The sequence below is a fragment of the Oncorhynchus mykiss genome, chromosome 4, assembly GCF_013265735.2.
Source record: "Oncorhynchus mykiss isolate Arlee chromosome 4, USDA_OmykA_1.1, whole genome shotgun sequence".
In the NCBI taxonomy this organism is placed as follows: Eukaryota; Metazoa; Chordata; class Actinopteri; order Salmoniformes; family Salmonidae; genus Oncorhynchus; species Oncorhynchus mykiss.
In genome coordinates, this window is record NC_048568.1 from 29559200 (window position 1) to 29578864 (window position 19665).

The 19665-nt window shown below is 52.3% G+C and overlaps 1 protein-coding gene across 7 annotated transcripts in view; it reads left to right on the forward strand.

Annotated features, from left to right (window-relative positions):
- LOC110522454 (ena/VASP-like protein) overlaps positions 1 to 19665 on the forward strand; it is a 152196-nt gene that overhangs the window by 79024 nt on the left and 53507 nt on the right. For 5 of the 7 annotated variants that reach the window (XM_021600860.2, XM_021600863.2, XM_021600859.2 and 2 more), the window contains 2 exons: positions 607 to 781; positions 874 to 1051. In XM_021600860.2, coding sequence (XP_021456535.1) covers positions 607 to 781; positions 874 to 1051 — 353 coding nt within the window. The remainder of the gene's footprint in view (positions 1 to 606; positions 782 to 873; positions 1052 to 19665) is intronic. The other 2 variants (XM_021600862.2, XM_021600864.2) reach the window with 1 other exon arrangement.

A 19665-nucleotide genomic window follows, 5' to 3' on the forward strand; every position in this document is an offset into this window, starting at 1 on the left:
GAATACTGTCAGATGGGAAGGAGGCAGGCCCAAACTGGACACACACACATATTTCTACCAGTAGCAGCAGACTCTGGTCTAGCACTGTATATGGCTAATGAGGTTTGATTTATGCTATTAATGCTACACTAGGTAAGAAGGTTGGGTTGTTGTCTCCTTTAGAATATCCAACTCCTTTACATCTTGTGATTACAGCCTTTTCAATCAGTCACATGATTACAGCTGGATTGGTCTTATAATGCAAGTATGCAGTGCTTCATCCTGGTCCTGTTACTTTGTTATAGCCTATTTAAATCAAACAAAATGGTGGCATTGGTTGATTAACTGATGTTCAAGTCCTCCCAATTGACTCTTGAGTATCTCTGCCTCTGTGATGGTGTCTGATGACAGCAATAAGGGTTAGGGTTCATATTGATCAACTGATTGATTGATTAAAGTGATGGACTTAGTTTTTCTCTTCCTGTTTCAGTGAGCAGAGTATCTGCCAGACGAGAGCCTCTGTCATGGTGTATGATGACAGGGTCAGGGTTACGACTTGATAGACCAACCGACAGATTAATCGATTGATTAAATGATGAACTAATAGTTTCTCTCTTCCTGTTTCAGTGAGCAGAGTATCTGCCAGGCGCGAGCTTCTGTCATGGTGTATGATGACAGCAGTAAGAAATGGGTTCCCATTAAGCCAGGCCAGCAGGGCTTCAGCCGCATCAACATCTACCACAACACTGCCAACAACACCTTCCGCGTGGTGGGAGTCAAACTACAAGACCAGCAGGTAGAGGTATACAGACACACACGCACACATTGATCTGAAATGGCCTTGAAAGTAACCATTGACTCTCTCCATCTCTCCGCTCCATCTCTTACCTCCAGGTGGTGATCAACTACTCCATAGTGAAGGGGCTGAAGTATAACCAGGCCACGCCCACCTTCCACCAGTGGCGTGATGCCCGCCAGGTCTACGGACTCAACTTTGCCAGCAAGGAAGAAGCCACCACATTCTCCAATGCCATGCTGTTCGCTCTCAATGTCCTCAGCACTCAGGACGGAGGTGAGAGAGAGAGAGTGTGTGAGGGAGGGAGGTGGGGTTTGTGTGTGAGGGAAGTGGGGTGTGTGTTTGTGTGTGTGTGTGTGTGTGTGTGTGTGTGTGTGTGTGTGTGTGTGTGTGTGTGTGTGTCTGTGTCTGTGTCTGTGTGTCTGTGTACCTCTACCTGCTGGTCTTGTAGTTTGACTCCCACCACGCGGAAGGTGTTGTTGGCAGTGTTGTGGTAGATGTTGATGCGGCTGAAGCCCTGCTGGCCTGGCTTAATGGGAACCCATTTCTTACTGCTGTCATCATACACCATGACAGAAGCTGGCGCCTGAATGCCCTGAATTGAAATTGTGGATATTAACCCTAAAATGGCGACAGGTCAGGAGGTGATCTATTATGTCGTGGATAATGCAGGTGAATCAGAGTAGTGGGGCTCTCTGTCTGTCGGTCCACATTTACTGTCCTGTCACTCTGTTAGAGTCTATCCTCAAAACCAACCTCATTGTTCTCTCTATGTTCACCTAGTTATCTCTCTCATTCTATGTTCACCCACAGAATGTTTTCTCTCTCACTCTCTCTTCAATCACAGCAGGTTCGCCCAGTCATTACAGTAACAGTAGTCCTCTCTTCCCAGTCATTACAGTAACAGTGGAATCCTCTCTACTCAGTCATTACAGTAACAGTGGAGTCCTCTTTTCCCAGTCATTACAGTAACAGTGGAGTCCTCTTTTCCCAGTCATTACAGTAACAGTGGATTCCTCTCTTCCCAGTCATTACAGTAACAGTAGTCCTTTCTTCCCAGTCATTACAGTAACAGTGGAGTCCTCTCTACTCAGTCATTACAGTAACAGTGGAGTCCTCTCTTCCCAGTCATTACAGTAACAGTAGTCCTTTCTTCCCAGTCATTACAGTAACAGTGGAGTCATCTCTTCCCAGTCATTACAGTAACAGTGGAGTCCTCTCTTCCCAGTCATTACAGTAACAGTGGAGTCCTCTCTTCCCAGTCATTACAGTAACAGTGGAGTCCTCTCTTCCCAGTCATTACAGTAACAGTAGTCCTCTCTTCCCAGTCATTACAGTAACAGTGGATTCCTCTCTTCCCAGTCATTACAGTAACAGTAGTCCTCTCTTCCCAGTCATTACAGTAACAGTAGTCCTCTCTTCCCAGTCATTACAGTAACAGTGGAGTCCTCTTTTCCCAGTCATTACAGTAACAGTGGAGTCCTCTCTTCCCAGTCATTACAGTAACAGTAGTCCTTTCTTCCCAGTCATTACAGTAACAGTAGTCCTCTCTTCCCAGTCATTACAGTAACAGTGGAGTCCTCTCTTCCCAGTCATTACAGTAACAGTGGAGTCCTCTCTTCCCAGTCATTACAGTAACAGTAGTCCTCTCTTCCCAGTCATTACAGTAGTAGTAGAGTCCTCTCTTCCCAGTCATTACAGTAGTAGTAGAGTCCTCTCTTCCCAGTCATTACAGTAACAGTAGTCCTCTCTTCCCAGTCATTACAGTAACAGTAGTCATCTCTTCCCAGTCATTACAGTAGTAGTAGAGTCCTCTCTTCCCAGTCATTACAGTAACAGTGGAGTCCTCTCTTCCCAGTCATTACAGTAACAGTAGTCCTCTCTTCCCAGTCATTACAGTAACAGTAGTCCTCTCTTCCCAGTCATTACAGTAACAGTGGAGTCCTCTCTTCCCAGTCATTACAGTAACAGTGGAGTCCTCTCTACTCAGTCATTACAGTAACAGTGGAGTCCTTTCTTCCCAGTCATTACAGTAACAGTGGAGTCATCTCTTCCCAGTCATTACAGTAACAGTGGAGTCATCTCTTCCCAGTCATTACAGTAACAGTGGAGTCCTCTCTTCCCAGTCATTACAGTAACAGTGGAGTCCTCTCTTCCCAGTCATTACAGTAACAGTGGAGTCCTCTCTTCCCAGTCATTACAGTAACAGTGGAGTCCTCTCTTCCCAGTCATTACAGTAACAGTGGAGTCCTTTCTTCCCAGTCATTACAGTAACAGTGGAGTCCTTTCTTCCCAGTCATTACAGTAACAGTGGAGTCATCTCTTCCCAGTCATTACAGTAACAGTGGAGTCCTCTCTTCCCAGTCATTACAGTAACAGTGGAGTCCTCTCTTCCCAGTCATTACAGTAACAGTGGAGTCCTCTCTTCCCAGTCATTACAGTAACAGTAGTCCTCTCTTCCCAGTCATTACAGTAACAGTGGAGTCCTCTCTTCCCAGTCATTACAGTAACAGTAGTCCTCTCTTCCCAGTCATTACAGTAACAGTGGAGTCCTCTCTTCCCAGTCATTACAGTAACAGTAGTCCTCTCTTCCCAGTCATTACAGTAACAGTAGTCCTCTCTTCCCAGTCATTACAGTAACAGTGGAGTCCTCTCTTCCCAGTCATTACAGTAACAGTAGTCCTCTCTTCCCAGTCATTACAGTAACAGTGGATTCCTCTCTTCCCAGTCATTACAGTAACAGTAGTCCTCTCTTCCCAGTCATTACAGTAACAGTAGTCCTCTCTTCCCAGTCATTACAGTAACAGTGGAGTCCTCTCTTCCCAGTCATTACAGTAACAGTGGAGTCCTCTCTTCCCAGTCATTACAGTAACAGTGGAGTCCTCTCTTCCCAGTCATTACAGTAACAGTAGTCTTCTCTTCCCAGTCATTACAGTAACAGTAGTCCTCTCTTCCCAGTCATTACAGTAACAGTGGAGTCCTCTCTTCCCAGTCATTACAGTAACAGTGGAGTCCTCTCTTCCCAGTCATTACAGTAACAGTAGTCCTCTCTTCCCAGTCATTACAGTAACAGTGGAGTCCTCTCTTCCCAGTCATTACAGTAACAGTGGAGTCCTCTCTTCCCAGTCATTACAGTAACAGTAGTCCTCTCTTCCCAGTCATTACAGTAACAGTGGAGTCCTCTCTTCCCAGTCATTACAGTAGTAGTAGAGTCCTCTCTTCCCAGTCATTACAGTAACAGTGGAGTCCTCTCTTCCCAGTCATTACAGTAACAGTGGAGTCCTCTCTTCCCAGTCATTACAGTAACAGTAGTCCTCTCTTCCCAGTCATTACAGTAACAGTGGAGTCCTCTCTTCCCAGTCATTACAGTAACAGTAGTCTTCTCTTCCCAGTCATTACAGTAACAGTGGAGTCCTCTCTACTCAGTCATTACAGTAACAGTGGAGTCTTCTCTTCCCAGGCATTACAGTAACAATGGAGTTTTCTCTTCCCAGTCATTACAGTAACAGTGGAGTCCTCTCTTCCCAGTCATTACAGTAACAGTGGAGTCCTCTCTTCCCAGTCATTACAGTAACAGTGGAGTCCTTTCTTCCCAGTCATTACAGTAACAGTGGAGTCCTCTCTTCCCAGTCATTACAGTAACAGTGGGGTCCTCTCTTCCCAGTCATTACAGTAACAGTAGTCCTCTCTTCCCAGTCATTACAGTAACAGTGGAGTCCTTTCTTCCCAGTCATTACAGTAACAGTGGAGTCTTCTCTTCCCAGGCATTACAGTAACAATGGAGTTTTCTCTTCCCAGTCATTACAGTAACAGTGGAGTCCTCTCTACTCAGTCATTACAGTAGTAGTAGAGTCCTCTCTTCCCAGTCATTACAGTAACAGTGGAGTCCTCTCTTCCCAGTCATTACAGTAACAGTGGAGTCCTCTCTTCCCAGTCATTACAGTAACAGTGGAGTCCTCTCTACTCAGTCATTACAGTAACAGTGGAGTCCTCTCTAGCCAGTTATTACAGTAACAGTAGAGTCCTCTCTTCCCAGTCATTACAGTAACAGTGGAGTCCTCTCTTCCCAGTCATTACAGTAACAGTAGTCCTCTCTTCCCAGTCATTACAGTAACAGTGGAGTCCTCTCTACTCAGTCATTACAGTAGTAGTAGAGTCCTCTCTTCCCAGTCATTACAGTAACAGTGGAGTCCTCTCTTCCCAGTCATTACAGTAACAGTGGAGTCCTTTCTTCCCAGTCATTACAGTAACAGTGGAGTCCTCTCTTCCCAGTCATTACAGTAACAGTGGAGTCCTCTCTTCCCAGTCATTACAGTAATAGTAGTCCTCTCTTCCCAGTCATTACAGTAACAGTAGTCCTCTCTTCCCAGTCATTTCAGTAGCAGTGTGTTAACTTTGTTTTTCCCCATCTTCACTCTCCTCTTTTAATTAAAATGAGTCATTGAATAGTTCTCCCTAGGGCCCATTCTTCCAGTTCTGTTCTTTATATCTGACTAATAAACACACACGCATGCACACACACGCATGCGCACACAGGCCGCACGCACAACTAAAATCACAGAAACACGTCACACACTGCGTATGGGAAAATCTCAGAGGTCCACACACACACCGCCTGAGGTGACTGCGGCAGAGATCAAATTAACAGTGTGTGTTTGTTTGCTTAGCAGATGCCATGATGTCAAGGGATAGACACCCTCTCTTCTGTAGTGCGTGTTAATGCTTATACAAACACACAGACACACACACACTCACTACCTCTCTCACACACATTCACACAATTCACACACACTATGATGAAAAGGAAACATGCGACAGACTGTTGAAGTGCCATTTCGTTTAAGCTTGTATGAAGTGGCAATATACCACTGACTGAACTGCCAAAGAGCAGGTCCCCTGAGATGAGCTCTAAGAGGATTAGATAGCTGTGCTGTAAGGTATATGGTAATAGCCATATTGGTTACACCTAATCAAACCTCTTCCATCAATACAAGTGGTGATGGAGTAGGCCGGGGTGTAGGGATTAGGTTTCAGTATCGTGTTTAGGGTGTCTGGGTTGATTTGGAATTGGGCCTGAGCTTCACAGCACCTCACCTTACCACTCACTATTCCTCACGTCTGCTCCCTGATGTTCTGGAGGCCTGGGGCCTCATTTATCAAAGGTGCGTATCTCTGCGCAAATCTTAGACCATGCGCACGCTCAACTTCTAGTGGTTGATCAACTGTATTGGAAGCAAATATTGTTATTTTGGTGGAAATGGAGGTGTTTGAATCCCGGGAATTATAATAATGGTAGGCTAATAAAAATTTGAATGATTAAACAGATGCATTTGCCATTAATTAGTAGATCGCATAGCATCATGTCACCAAACAAAATTATTTTGTTTTTATTACATAGACCTAAATCAATGTCATATTTCAGGGCGTGTCTCTCCTTTTCTGACATGACTGGTAAATAGACTTGTAGCCTATGTCAGTATGGGTAGCCTACAGTATTACTGTGCAATAGGAGCTGGACATAATAACATGTTTAAGGAGATAGAAAGACAATCATGCATTGATAGACAAAATATTGAACAACAATTCATCTTTTGCAGAGAATTGCGGGCTGTAGGCAGCATTTACTCTTAAATCGTTCAATAGACAATCAATCAATCTTACAGAATGCGCTGGCAGTGTTTTGCACTCGCTATAGACGGCATGCATTTTTAGTTTAAAAAAGTAGCTGAAAAAGATGAAAACATTCTGCCCACACCTGTGCAGAAATGTGATCAAATTTGATATTCCGCTTTCTTATAGAAACAGACATGGCCCAGTTCCAGCATTTCCAAATCATGGCCTACAGCAAATGAGGGTGTTTTTGTAAGCATAAAAGGTGGATGGGTTGTAGCGCTCCTTAACCACTGCACAAATATAATATGGCTCAGCCTTATCAATGAAAACATGCCTATATGTTGCGTGCGACAGTTTGTTTAATCACAATCATTTCTGCCGCATGCGAATCCTAGAATCTCAACGTAAGCCTGAATTTAGTAAGACATTTGCGCACAATTGACAAATGAGGCCCCCTTCCTGATCTCAGTGACCCCTGGTGTTCTGGAGGCCTGGTGTAGACAGCCTTCCTGATCTCAGTGACCCCTGGTGTTCTGGAGGCCTGGTATAGACAGCCTTCCTGATCTCAGTGACCCCTGGTGTAGACAGCCTCCCTGATCTCAGTGACCCCTGGTGTAGACAGCCTCCCTGATCTCAGTGACCCCTGGTGTTCTGGAGGCCTGCTGTAAACAGCCTTCCTGATCTCAATGACCCCTGGTATAGACAGCCTCCCTGAACTCAGTGAGCCCTGGTGTAGACAGCCTCCCTGATCTCAGTGACCCCTGGTGTTCTGGAGGCCTGGAGTAGACAGCCTTCCTGATCTCAGTGACCCCTGGTGTTCTGGAGGCCTAGTGTAGACAGCCTCCCTGATCTCAGTGACCCCTGGTGTTCTGGAGGCCTGGTGTAGACAGCCTTCCTGATCTCAATGACCCCTGGTGTAGACAGCCTCAGTGACCCCTGGTGTAGACAGCCTCGCTGATCTCAGTGACCCCTGGTGTGCTGGGGGCCTGGTGTAGACAGCCTCCCTGATCTCAGTGACCCATGGTGTAGACAGCCTCCCTGATCTAAGTGACCCCTGGTGTAGACAGCCTCCCTGATCTCAATGACCCCTGGTATTCTGGAGGCCTGGTGTAGACAGCCTCCGTGATCTCAGTGACCCCTGGTGTTCTGGAGGCCTAGTGTAGACAGCCTCCCTGATCTCAGTGACCCCTGGTGTTCTGGAGGCCTGGTGTAGACAGCCTCCCTGATCTCAGTGACCCCTGGTGTTCTGGAGGCCTGGAGTAGACAGCCTCCCTGATCTCACTGACCCCTGGTGTAGACAGCTTCCCTGATCTCAGTGACCCCTGGTGTTCTGGAGGCCTGGTGTAGACAGCCTTCCTGATCTCAATGACCCCTGGTGTAGACAGCCTCCCTGATCTCAGTGACCCCTGGTGTAGACAGCCTCCCTGATCTCAGTGACCCCTGGTGTTCTGGAGGCCTGGTGTAGACAGACTCCCTTTTCTCAGTGACCTCTGGTGTAGACAGCCTCCCTGATCTCAGTGACCCCTGGTGTAGACAGCCTCCCTGATCTCAATGACCCCTGGTGTTCTGGAGGCCTGGTGTAGACAGCCTCCCTGATATCAGTGACCCCTGGTGTAGACAGCCTCCCTGATCTCAGTGACCCCTGGTGTAGACAGCCTCCCTGATCTCAGTGACCCCTGGTGTTCTGGAGGCCTGCTGTAAACAGCCTTCCTGATCTCAATGACCCCTGGTATAGACAGCCTCCCTGAACTCAGTGAGCCCTGGTGTAGACAGCCTCCCTGATCTCAGTGACCCCTAGTGTTCTGGAGGCCTGGAGTAGACAGCCTTCCTGATCTCAGTGACCCCTGGTGTTCTGGAGGCCTAGTGTAGACAGCCTCCCTGATCTCAGTGACCCCTGGTGTTCTGGAGGCCTGGAGTAGACAGCCTTCCTGATCTCAATGACCCCTGGTGTAGACAGCCTCAGTGACCCCTGGTGTAGACAGCCTCGCAGATCTCAGTGACCCCTGGTGTTCTGGGGGCCTGGTGTAGACAGCCTCCCTGATCTCAGTGACCCATGGTGTAGACAGCCTCCCTGATCTAAGGGACCCCTGGTATATAGACAACCTCCCTGAACTCAGTGAGCCCTGGTGTAGACAGCCTCCCTGATCTCAGTGACCCCTGGTGTTCTGGAGGCCTGGAGTAGACAGCCTTCCTGATCTCAGTGACCCCTGGTGTTCTGGAGGCCTAGTGTAGACAGCCTCCCTGATCTCAGTGACCCCTAGTGTTCTGGAGGCCTGGAGTAGACAGCCTTCCTGATCTCAATGACCCCTGGTGTAGACAGCCTCAGTGACCCCTGGTGTTCTGGGGGCCTGGTGTAGACAGCCTCCCTGATCTCAGTGACCCATGGTGTTCTGGAGGCCTAGTGTAGACAGCCTCCCTGATCTCAGTGACCCCTGGTGTTCTGGAGGCCTGGTGTAGACAGCCTCCCTGATCTCAGTGACCCCTGGTGTTCTGGAGGCCTGGAGTAGACAGCCTCCCTGATCTCAGTGACCCCTGGTGTAGACAGCTTCCCTGATCTCAGTGACCCCTGGTGTTCTGGAGGCCTGGTGTAGACAGCCTTCCTGGTCTCAATGATCCCTGGTTTAGACAGCCTCCCTGATCTCAGTGACCCCTGGTGTTCTGGAGGCCTGGTGTAGACAGCCTCCCTGATCTCAGTGACCTCTGGTGTAGACAGCCTCCCTGATCTCAGTGACCCCTGGTGTAGACAGCCTTCCTGATCTCAATGACCCCTGGTTTAGACAGCCTCCCTGATCTCAGTGACCCCTGGTGTTCTGGAGGCCTGGTGTAGACAGCCTCCCTGATCTCAGTGACCTCTGGTGTAGACAGCCTCCCTGATCTCAGTGACCCCTGGTGTAGACAGCCTCCCTGATCTCAATGACCCCTGGTGTTCTGGATGCCTGGTGTAGACAGCCTCCCTGATCTCAGTGACCCCTGGTATAGACAGCCTCCCTGAACTCAGTGAGCCCTGGTGTAGACAGCCTCCCTGATCTCAGTGACCCCTGGTGTTCTGGAGGCCTAGTGTAGACAGCCTCCCTGATCTCAATGACCCCTGGTGTTCTGGAGGCCTGGTGTAGACAGCCTCCCTGATCTCAGTGACCTCTGGTGTAGACAGCCTCCCTGATCTCAGTGACCCCTGGTGTAGACAGCCTCCCTGATCTCAATGACCCCTGGTGTTCTGGATGCCTGGTGTAGACAGCCTCCCTGATCTCAGTGACCCCTGGTATAGACAGCCTCCCTGAACTCAGTGAGCCCTGGTGTAGACAGCCTCCCTGATCTCAGTGACCCCTGGTGTTCTGGAGGCCTAGTGTAGACAGCCTCCCTGATCTCAATGACCCCTGGTGTTCTGGAGGCCTGGTATAGACAGCCTCCCTGATCTCATTGTTCCCTGGTGTTCTGGAGGCCTGGTGTAGACATCCTCCCTGATCTCAATAATCCCTAGTGTAGACAGTCTTCCTGATCTCAGTGACCCCTGGTGTAGACAGCCTCCCTGATCTCAGTGACCCCTGGTGTTCTGGAGGCCTGCTGTAAACAACCTTCCTGATCTCAATGACCCCTGGTATAGACAGCCTCCCTGAACTCAGTGAGCCCTGGTGTAGACAGCCTCCCTGATCTCAGTGACCCCTGGTGTTCTGGAGGCCTGGAGTAGACAGCCTTCCTGATCTCAATGACCCCTGGTGTTCTGGAGGCCTAGTGTAGACAGCCTCCCTGATCTCAGTGACCCCTGGTGTTCTGGAGGCCTGGTATAGACAGCCTCCCTGATCTCAGTGACCCCTGGTGTTCTGGAGGCCTAGTGTAGATAGCCTCCCTGATCTCAGTGACCCCTGGTGTTCTGGAGGCCTGTTATAGACAGCCTCCCTGATCTCAGTGACCCCTGGTGTTCTGGAGGCCTAGTGTAGACAGCCTCCCTGATCTCAGTGACCCTTGGTGTTCTGGAGGCCTGGTATAGACAGCCTCCCCGATCTCAATAATCCCTTGTGTTCTGGAGGCCTAGTGTAGACAGCCTCCCTGATCTCAGTGACCCCTGGTGTGCTGGAGGCCTGGTGTAGACAGCCTCCCTGATCTCAATAATCCATAGTGTAGACAGTCTTCCTGATCTCAGTGACCCCTGGTGTTCTGGAGGCCTGGTGTAGACAGCCTCCCTGATCTCAATGACCCCTGGTGTAGACAGCCTCCCTGATCTCAGTGACCCCTGGTGTTCTGGAGGCCTGGTGTAGACAGCCTTCCTGATCTCAATGACCCCTGGTGTAGACAGCCTCAGTGACCCCTGGTGTAGACACCCTCCCTGATCTCAGTGACCCCTGGTGTTCTGGAGGCCTGGTGTAGACAGCCTCCCTGATATCAGTGACCCCTGGTGTAGACAGCCTCCCTGATCTCAGTGACCCCTGGTGTAGACAGCCTCCCTGATCTCAGTGACCCCTGGTGTTCTGGAGGCCTGCTGTAAACAGCCTTCCTGATCTCAATGACCCCTGGTATAGACAGCCTCCCTGGACTCAGTGAGCCCTGGTGTAGACAGCCTCCCTGATCTCAGTGACCCCTGGTGTTCTGGAGGCCTGGAGTAGACAGCCTTCCTGATCTCAGTGACCCCTGGTGTAGACAGCCTCAGTGACCTCTGGTGTAGACAGCCTCCCTGATCTCAGTGACCCCTGGTGTAGACAGCCTCCCTGATCTCAATGACCCCTGGTGTTCTGGAGGCCTGGTGTAGACAGCCTCCCTGATATCAGTGACCCCTGGTGTAGACAGCCTCCCTGATCTCAGTGACCCCTGGTGTAGACAGCCTCCCTGATCTCAGTGACCCCTGGTGTTCTGGAGGCCTGCTGTAAACAGCCTTCCTGATCTCAATGACCCCTGGTATAGACAGCCTCCCTGAACTCAGTGAGCCCTGGTGTAGACAGCCTCCCTGATCTCAGTGACCCCTGGTGTTCTGGAGGCCTGGAGTAGACAGCCTTCCTGATCTCAATGACCCCTGGTGTTCTGGAGGCCTGGTGTAGACAGCCTCCCTGATCTCAGTGACCCCTGGTGTTCTGGAGGCCTGGTGTAGACAGCCTCCCTGATATCAGTGACCCCTGGTGTAGACAGCCTCCCTGATCTCAGTGACCCCTGGTGTAGACAGCCTCTCTGATCTCAGTGAGCCCTGGTGTAGACAGCCTCCCTGATCTCAGTGACCCCTGGTGTTCTGGAGGCCTGGAGTAGACAGCCTTCCTGATCTCAGTGACCCCTGGTGTTCTGGAGGCCTAGTGTAGACAGCCTCCCTGATCTCAGTGACCCCTGGTGTTCTGGAGGCCTGGTGTAGACAGCCTTCCTGATCTCAATGACCCCTGGTGTAGACAGCCTCAGTGACCCCTGGTGTAGACAGCCTCGCAGATCTCAGTGACCCCTGGTGTTCTGGGGGCCTGGTGTAGACAGCCTCCCTGATCTCAGTGACCCATGGTGTAGACAGCCTCCCTGATCTAAGGGACCCCTGGTATTCTGGAGGCCTGGTGTAGACAGCCTCCGTGATCTCAGTGACCCCTGGTGTTCTGGAGGCCTAGTGTAGACAGCCTCCCTGATCTCAGTGACCCCTGGTGTTCTGGAGGCCTGGTGTAGACAGCCTCCCTGATCTCAGTGACCCCTGGTGTTCTGGAGGCCTGGAGTAGACAGCCTCCCTGATCTCAGTGACCCCTGGTGTAGACAGCTTCCCTGATCTCAGTGACCCCTGGTGTTCTGGAGGCCTGGTGTAGACAGCCTTCCTGGTCTCAATGATCCCTGGTTTAGACAGCCTCCCTGATCTCAGTGACCCCTGGTGTTCTGGAGGCCTGGTGTAGACAGCCTCCCTGATCTCAGTGACTTCTGGTGTAGACAGCCTCCCTGATCTCAGTGACCCCTGGTGTAGACAGCCTTCCTGATCTCAATGACCCCTGGTTTAGACAGCCTCCCTGATCTCAGTGACCCCTGGTGTTCTGGAGGCCTGGTGTAGACAGCCTCCCTGATCTCAGTGACCTCTGGTGTAGACAGCCTCCCTGATCTCAGTGACCCCTGGTGTAGACAGCCTCCCTGATCTCAATGACCCTTGGTGTTCTGGATGCCTGGTGTAGACAGCCTCCCTGATCTCAGTGACCCCTGGTATAGACAGCCTCCCTGAACTCAGTGAGCCCTGGTGTAGACAGCCTCCCTGATCTCAGTGACCCCTGGTGTTCTGGAGGCCTAGTGTAGACAGCCTCCCTGATCTCAATGACCCCTGGTGTTCTGGAGGCCTGGTATAGACAGCCTCCCTGATCTCATTGATCCCTGGTGTTCTGGAGGCCTGGTGTAGACATCCTCCCTGATCTCAATAATCCCTAGTGTAGACAGTCTTCCTGATCTCAGTGACCCCTGGTGTAGACAGCCTCCCTGATCTCAGTGACCCCTGGTGTTCTGGAGGCCTGCTGTAAACAACCTTCCTGATCTCAATGACCCCTGGTATAGACAGCCTCCCTGAACTCAGTGAGCCCTGGTGTAGACAGCCTCCCTGATCTCAGTGACCCCTGGTGTTCTGGAGGCCTGGAGTAGACAGCCTTCCTGATCTCAATGACCCCTGGTGTTCTGGAGGCCTAGTGTAGACAGCCTCCCTGATCTCAGTGACCCCTGGTGTTCTGGAGGCCTGGTATAGACAGCCTCCCTGATCTCAGTGACCCCTGGTGTTCTGGAGGCCTAGTGTAGATAGCCTCCCTGATCTCAGTGACCCCTGGTGTTCTGGAGGCCTGTTATAGACAGCCTCCCTGATCTCAGTGACCCCTGGTGTTCTGGAGGCCTAGTGTAGACAGCCTCCCTGATCTCAGTGACCCTTGGTGTTCTGGAGGCCTGGTATAGACAGCCTCCCCGATCTCAATAATCCCTTGTGTTCTGGAGGCCTAGTGTAGACAGCCTCCCTGATCTCAGTGACCCCTGGTGTTCTGGAGGCCTGGTGTAGACAGCCTCCCTGATCTCAATAATCCATAGTGTAGACAGTCTTCCTGATCTCAGTGACCCCTGGTGTTCTGGAGGCCTGGTGTAGACAGCCTCCCTGATCTCAATAATCCATAGTGTAGACAGTCTTCCTGATCTCAGTGACCCCTGGTGTTCTGGAGGCCTGGTGTAGACAGCCTTCCTGATCTCAATGACCCCTGGTGTAGACAGCCTCAGTGACCCCTGGTGTAGACACCCTCCCTGATCTCAGTGACCCCTGGTGTTCTGGAGGCCTGCTGTAAACAGCCTTCCTGATCTCAATGACCCCTGGTGTAGACAGCCTCCCTGATCTCAGTGACCCCTGGTGTTCTGGAGGCCTGGTGTAGACAGCCTTCCTGATCTCAATGACCCCTGGTGTAGACAGCCTCAGTGACCCCTGGTGTAGACAGCCTCGCAGATCTCAGTGACCCCTGGTGTTCTGGGGGCCTGGTGTAGACAGCCTCCCTGATCTCAGTGACCCATGGTGTAGACAGCCTCCCTGATCTAAGGGACCCCTGGTATTCTGGAGGCCTGGTGTAGACAGCCTCCGTGATCTCAGTGACCCCTGGTGTTCTGGAGGCCTAGTGTAGACAGCCTCCCTGATCTCAGTGACCCCTGGTGTTCTGGAGGCCTGGTGTAGACAGCCTCCCTGATCTCAGTGACCCCTGGTGTTCTGGAGGCCTGGAGTAGACAGCCTCCCTGATCTCAGTGACCCCTGGTGTAGACAGCTTCCCTGATCTCAGTGACCCCTGGTGTTCTGGAGGCCTGGTGTAGACAGCCTTCCTGGTCTCAATGATCCCTGGTTTAGACAGCCTCCCTGATCTCAGTGACCCCTGGTGTTCTGGAGGCCTGGTGTAGACAGCCTCCCTGATCTCAGTGACTTCTGGTGTAGACAGCCTCCCTGATCTCAGTGACCCCTGGTGTAGACAGCCTTCCTGATCTCAATGACCCCTGGTTTAGACAGCCTCCCTGATCTCAGTGACCCCTGGTGTTCTGGAGGCCTGGTGTAGACAGCCTCCCTGATCTCAGTGACCTCTGGTGTAGACAGCCTCCCTGATCTCAGTGACCCCTGGTGTAGACAGCCTCCCTGATCTCAATGACCCTTGGTGTTCTGGATGCCTGGTGTAGACAGCCTCCCTGATCTCAGTGACCCCTGGTATAGACAGCCTCCCTGAACTCAGTGAGCCCTGGTGTAGACAGCCTCCCTGATCTCAGTGACCCCTGGTGTTCTGGAGGCCTAGTGTAGACAGCCTCCCTGATCTCAATGACCCCTGGTGTTCTGGAGGCCTGGTATAGACAGCCTCCCTGATCTCATTGATCCCTGGTGTTCTGGAGGCCTGGTGTAGACATCCTCCCTGATCTCAATAATCCCTAGTGTAGACAGTCTTCCTGATCTCAGTGACCCCTGGTGTAGACAGCCTCCCTGATCTCAGTGACCCCTGGTGTTCTGGAGGCCTGCTGTAAACAACCTTCCTGATCTCAATGACCCCTGGTATAGACAGCCTCCCTGAACTCAGTGAGCCCTGGTGTAGACAGCCTCCCTGATCTCAGTGACCCCTGGTGTTCTGGAGGCCTGGAGTAGACAGCCTTCCTGATCTCAATGACCCCTGGTGTTCTGGAGGCCTAGTGTAGACAGCCTCCCTGATCTCAGTGACCCCTGGTGTTCTGGAGGCCTGGTATAGACAGCCTCCCTGATCTCAGTGACCCCTGGTGTTCTGGAGGCCTAGTGTAGATAGCCTCCCTGATCTCAGTGACCCCTGGTTTTCTGGAGGCCTGTTATAGACAGCCTCCCTGATCTCAGTGACCCCTGGTGTTCTGGAGGCCTAGTGTAGACAGCCTCCCTGATCTCAGTGACCCTTGGTGTTCTGGAGGCCTGGTATAGACAGCCTCCCCGATCTCAATAATCCCTTGTGTTCTGGAGGCCTAGTGTAGACAGCCTCCCTGATCTCAGTGACCCCTGGTGTTCTGGAGGCCTGGTGTAGACAGCCTCCCTGATCTCAATAATCCATAGTGTAGACAGTCTTCCTGATCTCAGTGACCCCTGGTGTTCTGGAGGCCTGGTGTAGACAGCCTCCCTGATCTCAATGACCCCTGGTGTAGACAGCCTCCCTGATCTCTGTGACCCCTGGTGTTCTGGAGGCCTGGTGTAGACAGCCTTCCTGATCTCAATGACCCCTGGTGTAGACAGCCTCAGTGACCCCTGGTGTAGACACCCTCCCTGATCTCAGTGACCCCTGGTGTTCTGGAGGCCTGCTGTAAACAGCCTTCCTGATCTCAATGACCCCTGGTATAGACAGCCTCCCTGAACTCAGTGAGCCCTGGTGTAGACAGCCTCCCTGATCTCATTGACCCCTGGTGTTCTGGAGGCCTGGAGTAGACAGCCTTCCTGATCTCAATGACCCCTGGTGTTCTGGAGGCCTAGTGTAGACAGCCTCACTGATCTCAGTGACCCCTGGTGTTCTGGAGGCCTGGTATAGACAGCCTCCCTGATCTCAGTGACCCCTGGTGTTCTGGAGGCCTGGTGTAGATAGCCTCCCTGATCTCAGTGACCCCTGGTGTTCTGGAGGCCTGGTATAGACAGCCTCCCTGATCTCAGTGACCCCTGGTGTTCTGGAGGCCTGGTGTAGACAGCCTCCCTGATCTCAATGACCCCTGGTGTTCTGGAGGCCTGGTATAGACAGCCTCCCTGATCTCAGTGACCCCTGGTGTTCTGGAGGCCTGGAGTAGACAGCCTTCCTGATCTCAGTGACCCCTGGTGTTCTGGAGGCATAGTGTAGACAGCCTCCCTGATCTCAGTGACCCTTGGTGTTCTGGAGGCCTGGTATAGACAGCCCCCCCGATCTCAATAATCCCTTGTGTTTTGGAGGCCTAGTGTAGACAGCCTCCCTGATCTCAGTGACCCCTGGTGTTCTGGAGGCCTGGTGTAGACAGCCTCCCTGATCTCAATAATCCCTAGTGTAGACAGTCTTCCTGATCTCAGTGACCCCTGGTGTTCTGGAGGCCTGGTGTAGACAGCCTCCCTGATCTCAATGACCCCTGGTGTTCTGGAGGCCTGGTATAGACAGCCTCCCTGAGCTCAATGACCCCTGGTGTTCTGGAGGCCTGGTGTAGACAGCTTCCCTGATCTCAATGACCCCTGGTGTAGACAGCTTACCTGATCTCAGTTACCCCTGGTGTAGACAGCCTCCCTGATCTCAGTGATCCCTGGTGTTCTGGAGGCCTGGTGTAAACAGCCTCCCTGATCTCAGTGACCCCTGGTGTAGACAGCCTCCCTGATCTCAGTGACCCCTTGTGTAGACAGCCTCCCTGATCTCAATGACCCTTGGTGTTCTGGAGGCCTGGTGTAGACAGTCTCCCTGATCTCAGTGACCCCTGGTGTTCTGGAGGCCTGGTATAGACAGCCTCCCTGATCTCAATGACCCCTGGTGTTTTGGAGGCCTGTTGTAGACAGCTTCCCTGATCTCAATGACCCCTGGTGTAGAAAGCTTACCTGATCTCAGTGACCCCTGGTGTAGACAGCCTCCCTGATCTCAGTGATCCCTGGTGTTCTGGAGGCCTGGTGTAAACAGCCTCCCTGATCTCAGTGACCCCTGGTGTAGACAGCCTCCCTGATCTCAGTGACCCCTTGTGTAGACAGCCTCCCTGATTTCAATGACCCGTGGTGCTCCTGAGGCCTAGTGTAAACAGCCTCCCTGATCTCAGTGACCCCTGGTGTAGACAGCCTCCCTGATCTCAGTGACCCCTTGTGTAGACAGCCTCCCTGATCTCAATGACCCTTGGTGTTCTGGAGGCCTGGTGTAGACTGTCTCCCTGATCTCAGTGACCCCTGGCGTTCTGGAGGCCTGGAGTAGACAGCCTTCCTGATCTCAGTGACCCCTGGTGTTCTGGAGGCCTAGTGTAGACAGCCTCACTGATCTCAGTGACCCCTGGTGTTCTGGAGGCCTGGTATAGACAGCCTCCCTGATCTCAGTGACCCCTGGTGTTCTGGAGGCCTGGTGTAGATAGCCTCCCTGATCTCAGTGACCCCTGGTGTTCTGGAGGCCTGGTATAGACAGCCTCCCTGATCTCAGTGACCCCTGGTGTTCTGGAGGCCTGGTGTAGACAGCCTCCCTGATCTCAATGACCCCTGGTGTTCTGGAGGCCTGGTATAGACAGCCTCCCTGATCTCAGTGACCCCTGGTGTTCTGGAGGCCTGGAGTAGACAGCCTTCCTGATCTCAGTGACCCCTGGTGTTCTGGAGGCATAGTGTAGACAGCCTCCCTGATCTCAGTGACCCTTGGTGTTCTGGAGGCCTGGTATAGACAGCCCCCCCGATCTCAATAATCCCTTGTGTTTTGGAGGCCTAGTGTAGACAGCCTCCCTGATCTCAGTGACCCCTGGTGTTCTGGAGGCCTGGTGTAGACAGCCTCCCTGATCTCAATAATCCCTAGTGTAGACAGTCTTCCTGATCTCAGTGACCCCTGGTGTTCTGGAGGCCTGGTGTAGACAGCCTCCCTGATCTCAATGACCCCTGGTGTTCTGGAGGCCTGGTATAGACAGCCTCCCTGAGCTCAATGACCCCTGGTGTTCTGGAGGCCTGGTGTAGACAGCTTCCCTGATCTCAATGACCCCTGGTGTAGACAGCTTACCTGATCTCAGTTACCCCTGGTGTAGACAGCCTCCCTGATCTCAGTGATCCCTGGTGTTCTGGAGGCCTGGTGTAAACAGCCTCCCTGATCTCAGTGACCCCTGGTGTAGACAGCCTCCCTGATCTCAGTGACCCCTTGTGTAGACAGCCTCCCTGATCTCAATGACCCTTGGTGTTCTGGAGGCCTGGTGTAGACAGTCTCCCTGATCTCAGTGACCCCTGGTGTTCTGGAGGCCTGGTATAGACAGCCTCCCTGATCTCAATGACCCCTGGTGTTTTGGAGGCCTGTTGTAGACAGCTTCCCTGATCTCAATGACCCCTGGTGTAGAAAGCTTACCTGATCTCAGTGACCCCTGGTGTAGACAGCCTCCCTGATCTCAGTGATCCCTGGTGTTCTGGAGGCCTGGTGTAAACAGCCTCCCTGATCTCAGTGACCCCTGGTGTAGACAGCCTCCCTGATCTCAGTGACCCCTTGTGTAGACAGCCTCCCTGATTTCAATGACCCGTGGTGCTCCTGAGGCCTAGTGTAAACAGCCTCCCTGATCTCAGTGACCCCTGGTGTAGACAGCCTCCCTGATCTCAGTGACCCCTTGTGTAGACAGCCTCCCTGATCTCAATGACCCTTGGTGTTCTGGAGGCCTGGTGTAGACTGTCTCCCTGATCTCAGTGACCCCTGGCGTTCTGGAGGCCTGGAGTAGACAGCCTTCCTGATCTCAGTGACCCCTGGTGTTCTGGAGGCCTAGTGTAGACAGCCTCCCTGATCTCAGTGACCCCTGGTGTTCTGGAGGCCTGGTATAGACAGCATCCCTGATCTCAATGACCCCTGGTGTTCTGGAGGCCTGGTGTAGACAGCCTCCCTGATCTCAATGACCCCTGGTGTTCTGGAGGCCTGGTATAGACAGCCTCCCTGATCTCAATAATCCCTAGTTTAGACAGTCTTCCTGATCTCAGTGATCCCTGGTGTTCTGGAGGCCTGGTGTAGACAGCCTCCCCGATCTCAATGACCCCTGGTGTTCTGGAGGCCTGGTATAGACAGCCTCCCTGATCTCAATGACCCCTGGTGTTCTGGAGGCCTGGTATAGACAGCCTCCCTGATCTCAATGACCCCTGCTGTTCTAGAGGCCTGGTGTAAACAGCCTCCCTTATCTCAGTGACCCCTGGTGTAGACAGCCTCCCTGATCTCAGTGACCCCTTGTGTAGACAGCCTCCCTGATCTCAATGACCCTTGGTGTTCTGGAGGCCTGGTGTAGACAGTCTCCCTGATCTCAGTGACCCCTGGCGTTCTGGAGGCCTGGAGTAGACAGCCTTCCTGAGCTCAGTGACCCCTGGTGTTCTGGAGGCCTAGTGTAGACAGCCTCCCTGATCTCAGTGACCCCTGGTGTTCTGGAGGCCTGGTATAGTCAGCATCCCTGATCTCAATGACCCCTGGTGTTCTGGAGGCCTGGTGTAGACAGCCTCCCTGATCTCAATGACGTCTGGTGTTCTGGAGGCCTGGTATAGACAGCCTCCCTGATCTCAATGACCCCTGGTGTTCTGGAGGCCTGGTATAGACAGCCTCCCTGATCTCAATGACCCCTGGTGTTCTGGAGTCCTGGTTTAGACAGCTTCCCTGATCTCAATGACCCCTGGTATAGACAGCTTACCTGATCTCAATGATCCCTGGTGTAGACAG